The 5,945-nt window shown below is 58.8% G+C and overlaps 1 protein-coding gene across 1 annotated transcript in view; it reads right to left on the bottom strand.

Annotated features, from left to right (window-relative positions):
- The window catches only part of AZI1 (5-azacytidine induced 1), a 20,762-nt gene extending 18,978 nt beyond the window's left edge, over nt 1-1,784 (bottom strand). Inside the window, exon 1 of the mRNA XM_006886324.1 lies at nt 1,608-1,784. Within this exon, the coding sequence (XP_006886386.1) occupies nt 1,608-1,784 (177 nt within the window). The remainder of the gene's footprint in view (nt 1-1,607) is intronic.
- Nucleotides 1,785-5,945: the final 4,161 nt, after the last annotated feature.

Genomic DNA, 5,945 nt, shown 5'->3' with positions numbered 1-5,945 from the left:
TGATGCCTTTGAGCTGTGGTGCTGGAGAAGAGTATTGAGGGTACCATGGACTGCTAGGAAAACAAACAGATTCATCCTAGAGAGGGTTAAACCAGGTGGCTCCTTGGAGGCAAGGATTCTGAGACTCCGTCTAACATACTTTGGACATGTTGCAAGGAGGGACCCGGTCCTTGGAGAGGGACATCATGATGCTTGGGAGGGTGGAGGGACAGCGCAGAAGGGGAAAGCCCCCTATGAGGTGGATTGATTTGGTGACTGGGGTAATCGGGATGGGTGTGTCGGAGACGGTGTGACTGGCACAGGACAGAGCAGAGTTTTGGCCTGTTGTACACAGGGTCGCTATGAGTCGGAAGCAACTTGACGGCACATAGCAACAACAACAACAACTATAGACCACTGCCACCATGGGGTCTGATTGTGAGTCCAGGTAGCACTGACCAGCCCTCCTCAGAGCCATCAAGTCATTGAGGGACAATCTAGGCACCCACCAGCCTGCCTCAGAACTGTCAGGTGGTCAGGGCCACACGGCTGAGATGACCCAGCCCAGGGAGTCTGTAAAGACACGAGAACAGAGTGACAGGGCCTGGGACAGGAAGTGTGCTCAAGGGACTCCAGGTAACGGTGACAGCCAGTACTGACACCTGATGTGACAAGGCCGCGGGAGGCACAGTGGACTAAGCAGCCAACCTGCTGATGGAAAGGTCAGGGGTTTAGATCCACCAGCTCCTCTGATGGGCAGCCTCCTCCAATAAACACGCAGTGCATCGGGACCAAACACCGTGAGCCGGACCAACCGGACAGCAGAGGGGCTGGTTCTGAGTCAGTAACCGACAAAGGCACGCACTCCCTCATGGAACGGTGGGTTAAGTGTCCGGTTGCCAGCAAAAGAGCTGGTGGTTCTGCCCCCAGTCACCTCTCAGAGAGAAGCACAGACTCAAAGGCCTCTGGGCCACCCCGCTCTGTCCTCCAGGGTCACTCGGAGTCAGAACCCACGAGGCAGGGGTCTGCTTTGGCTAATGTGACACACGCATTGTGTGGAGTAACCGGTCACTAATAGGGCCCAGGGCACCCTAGGCCACACTCTAAGTGTGACAATTAGGTCAGTGAAAGCTTATCTGCACAACAGTACAAGCAGACATAAACTCAGCCGGTGAGTGACCACCGGTAAGAACGCTGCATGTGCCGTCCGCTCACGCCATAGCTGGCTGGCTATGGGGCTGCAAGCCCTTGGCCAAGGGGCAGGGGGTGGTCTCTATGGAGAGAATCTGGCTCCATCTGTCACGATGTCCCATGAACATGTCTTCCGACCCAGCCTCGCCCCTCCCAGCAGGGCCGGCCAGTCTGGTGAGCTGGGGTGCTCATGGGGTGGGCCAGCAGGCAGCTCTGTCCCATGCTTCCCGTCACCCTGTTGCCTCCACACTCAGGCTCCTCTCACAGAAGTGGACCCTGTGTCTTGAGGACTTCAACCAAGCCACTCAGCTGTGGACGGCCCACGCTGGCAGAACAGCGACGTGCATCCCGAGAGGAGGATCCTTGCCTCACGCGGGGCCTGTGTGGAGCTGGATGGGCTCAGGTGCCACCAGCCCGAGGGGGGCCGACACACTCACCTGTGTCTTCCTCCTGGACTGACTGCCTGTGGCCACGGAGACAGAGCGGGCGAAGGGCTTGGTGGCCGAGGCGCTGTTGGGGCGCCGGGACACGGGTGGGGGCAGGCCGGTCAGGCTCAGGTCCACACTGTCTGGGCTGCCCTCGGGGGGCCCGCTGGGGGCCTGGGAGCGCCTCATGGTGAGTGCGGCAGCCTGAGCGACAAAGCGAGAGTGGGGGTTATATGCGCACCCAGGGCCCAAACGCACAGGGGTGTGTGCCCACCACCCACCAGGACAGGAGGTCTGCTCCAGTGCCAGCCGGGTGGGGGCGAGGGCCAGGCTCAGCAGCCCCCAGGTCCACAGGTCCGTGCCCACCACCCGCCAGGACAGGAGGTCGGTCGGCTCCAGCACCAGCCCAGGCCAGGGCACTCAAGGTCCTCCCTTATGAAATCAAGCACTGCTCCATCCTCCCCCTGGGACATGAGGACAGACAGCCCTGACAGACAAAGAGCGGTTCTGACTAGGACCCAATCCAAGAAGCTCTGTCCCCCAGAAGCAGCTCATGGGCTACCTCGAGCAACACTGCTGAGGTCTGCTCACCACTGTCCACAGGGGCCCCCGCTCACTGCCCAAGAGCTGCTGTCCCGAGAAGGCGCTGAAAGCAACCTCCGCATAAGCGACCTTCTCTCTGCTTCCAGCGGCCCTGTCCTCTGCTGACCGCTAAGGCTGTTCCCTCTCTCTTCTACAGCCACATTCTACAGGGTCACTTCTGCCAGCGGACTTACCCCCCCCTCCCCACCTGCTGATCGCTCCCCCCAGCCAAGCTTCTCCACACGGGTCCAACTCCCAACCCACACCGCCAACCCGGACACACTGCCGTACCCTCGAGGCCGAGATGACATTCCTGATGTCCACCTCTGGCTAGCTCCAGGCCTCTCTCCCACCATCCAGTCCACTTCCTCCACCTGTAACCCTGGCCCCAGCCGCACCCATTCTCATGGCGGTGCCGGAGCAGAACTCTGAGACCAGCTGGCTGAGAAGCTGTCACCTCGGACCTATGGTGACCTTAGGGGGCAGAGCCCACGTGTGCGGGGCCCCAGGGCTTCAGACGGCTGACACCTCAGAAGAGTGGCTCACCAGCACTCTGGAGAGCAGCCCTGTGTGATCTGACCATGTGCCCCTCTCAGGACTCTGTGGCCCCACTGGACACTCTCCCTAGGCCTCCTGGAAACGGGGAAGGAAGTCCAGACTTCTCACCACCCACCAGACAGGCCCTACTTAAGTCTGTCACCTGCTCCGTGCTGGCCAAGCCAGCCTCCAGTGTCCCTTAACCTAGAAGGCCAGAGAGCTGGAAGGCCTTTCATTCTGACACCCAGGGAGCTGGACCACCCACCCTGCCCCTCTCCACTGCTGGCATTTTCCACGGGATCAGGGAGTGCTGCCCAGCACCTGGTGGGAGGAAGTGTGGACAGGCCACGCTGGCACGTGGCCATGGATGACCATCAGCATAGACGGACAGGTCACGCTGGCACGAGGCCAGGGATGACCATCAGCAGAGACAAGCTGTATGGGGCCTGGACGATTTCTCACCCGACTGCCACCCACAGCACTGCCCTCTGGCCCTCGGCCTCCACCTTCCAGAGTGGACACGAGTGTGTCTCCACGCATTCCCAGTGGAGCTGGGGACCCCAGGCGACCTCGCCAGGCCTCGCTGCCCAGATGACACGTGCTGGCTCCGGGCAGGACACTGACCGCCTGCCCCGGAAGCCCGCAGCCCTCCCCGTGATGGGGGCGGGGGACTCACCGGGATGGACAGGCCCTCCCCGCCCCCTCGGCCCAGCACCCGCCTCCGGCGCAGGCTCAGCCTCAGCCGCGGCCCCTGCCCGCCCGGGGACCCGGGTGCCCACGCCCGCGCCCCGCCGGCCTCACCCTCGCTGTCCGGCGGCCGCGAGCCGCGGAACCAGGCCTCGGGCTGCACCCGGCGCCCGCGCGCCTCGACGCGCCTCCCGGGCTTCGCTGCGGAGGACCGGCCCTGGCGGCCGCGGCTAGCAACCAGCGAGCTCCACCCACCGCGTCCACCACGCGGCCCGGCCCTGCCCGTGCCGCGTCGGGATTGGCCCTGCGGCTACGCGCCCCGGGAGTTTATTGGTCTGCTCAGCTGTCCTTCAAGCAGAAGGTGGGGCGGGGGAACTGAAGACCGCGGCGGCTTCCGGCTGCTGATTGGCCAAGAGGAAAAGGGAGGACACGTCGAGGGTGGGACATGAGGCGGTCTCTAGCTGTTGATTGGCCACTTGGGAAAAAAGACACGCTTGGGGCGGGGAATAGAGAGGCTCCCAATTGGAAAGGCTGGGGCGGGGCCTGAGGGGAGGAGCCGCGGAAAGAGGCGGGAGCGTCCCGGAGTTGTCCATCCCTGGAGGCTGGTCAGGACCTGGAGCCTCCGGACCACCGCGCGGGCCCGGCCCTGTCCTCCCGACGGCAGGGGTCCTGGGGGACCTCAGGTACCAGGAAGTGTGTCCCAGGGCCCATTGTCCAGGACGGGGCCCCCGAGGCTGGAGACACGTGTCACGGGCCGTGGGTTCCAGCAGCCTGGAGATGTGCTGGCTGTGGACAGCGTGACCGCTTTATGGCGACGGGAGCCTTTCGATGACGCCAGGCGCTGGCTCGCTGTCTTTACGTCCACTCTCGGGTCCCAGCAGTACCCGCTTGGGAGTTCTGGCACCTGTAGCCCACCCCACCAAGGGCAGTCTGCAGTCACGTCCAGCAGGCAGGTCCCGAAGTGTCCACCTTCCCCACAGGTGGCACTGATTCTCCAGGTGTCCATGTCCACTCTGCGTGTCCTGGCTCCCATCCCGTCCTTGTTACGCCTTTGCTAGAATGCCCTCTGCTGCTTGCTCCAAATCAGTGGAAATGCCGTCCATGAGGAAACCCTCCTGATTTCTCCAGGTAGAAACTATCTCGATCTTTGCAATCACTTGCTATGTGTCAGACCGCTGGACAATGACTAGGGAGGATAGAAGGAGAATTGATGCCTTTGAGCTATGGTGCTGGAGAAGGGTATTGAGTGTACCATGGACTGCCAAGAAAATGAACATGTTCATCCTGGAGAAGGTTAAACCAGGCTGCTCCATGGAGGCAAGGATTCTGAAGCTTCCTCTGACATTCTTTGGACATGTTGCAAGGAGGGACCAGTCCCTGGAGAAGGTCGTCATGCTTGGGAGGGTGGAGGGACAGTGCAGGAGAGGAAGACCCTCTATGTGGTGGATTGATTCAGTGACTGGGGTAATGGGAGCAGGTGTGTCAGGGACAGGGAGACTGGCACAGGATAGAGCAGGGTTTAGGGCTGTTGTTCATAGGGTCGTTATGAGTCGCAGGCAACTCGAAGGCATATAACAACCACCCTCAAAAGAATAAAGCATGCTGGCAAGCACTCCCATGTCAGCCTGTCTTTAGTGGGGGCTTGTGTGCTGTGATGCTGAAGCTGTACAACCAGGATTCCGAGGGACAGACAGCAGGGTCACCCGTGGGGGACATTGCAGTGGCACTTCCAGGCTAGAAAGTCTGGCATTCTGAAATAGCGAGCCATTGAATATTGCAGACCGAGGGTCCCAAAGAATAGAATCATTTTATAATAAAGAGACAAACAACCAGGAATGAGATAGAGGAGAGAGCGTAAAACAGGGGGTCAGCAGTTCTCGACTGAAGACCTCGAGCCACGCTTCTCTGCGTATTTATATAGAATCACAAGGAAGTACAAAACAAAGGATAATGGTGAAATCTTTTACAGATAAGGCCAAGTTCCTCTTTATGTTAATCTCAAGAGGGAGGGATTCATTTGATGAAAACTAAGAACAATGTTGACTCCTAAGGAATGCCCCAGTGTCACAAGGTGACCTTCAGCTTGTATTAAGCCTCCCTCATTTCCCGATACAGCATTTGGTCTACTATTATTAAATCTGATATTCGGCTTCCCTCATTTCCCCCTCTTTTGTTTAAATCATAATTTTGTGATCATCAAGATGAGTGTACTTTTTCTTCTTCAGGATTCATTCTTGTCTCTTAATCCTTTATATATAATCAAACAAATACAAGAAAGCAAATATGAGAAAACAAAATAAGTTCACAAAAACACTTTCAATAAAGCAGCATTCCTTGAGGATCAGCTTCCTCCATTGTCATGTTGCCATAGTCCCCATCAAAGCCAGTTCTGATTAATCTCCTTTGTCCATGCGTCCTTTGCCATTCCCTGTCACTCCTCCCTGAGAGAGATTTCACCCTGATTCATAAGGAAAATGGGGCGGTGGACTCTCTTAGCTACTTCCTGCTGAAAAGGGACGCTGCAGGTTTCAGGGTGAAGATCTT

This window comes from Elephantulus edwardii, unplaced genomic scaffold (assembly GCF_000299155.1).
Source record: "Elephantulus edwardii isolate Elephantulus edwardi_28Jun2011 unplaced genomic scaffold, EleEdw1.0 scaffold00048, whole genome shotgun sequence".
NCBI lineage: Eukaryota > Metazoa > Chordata > Mammalia > Macroscelidea > Macroscelididae > Elephantulus > Elephantulus edwardii.
The sequence above is the reverse complement of the archived record's forward strand: the minus strand, read 5'-3'. Positions and strand labels throughout refer to the sequence as shown.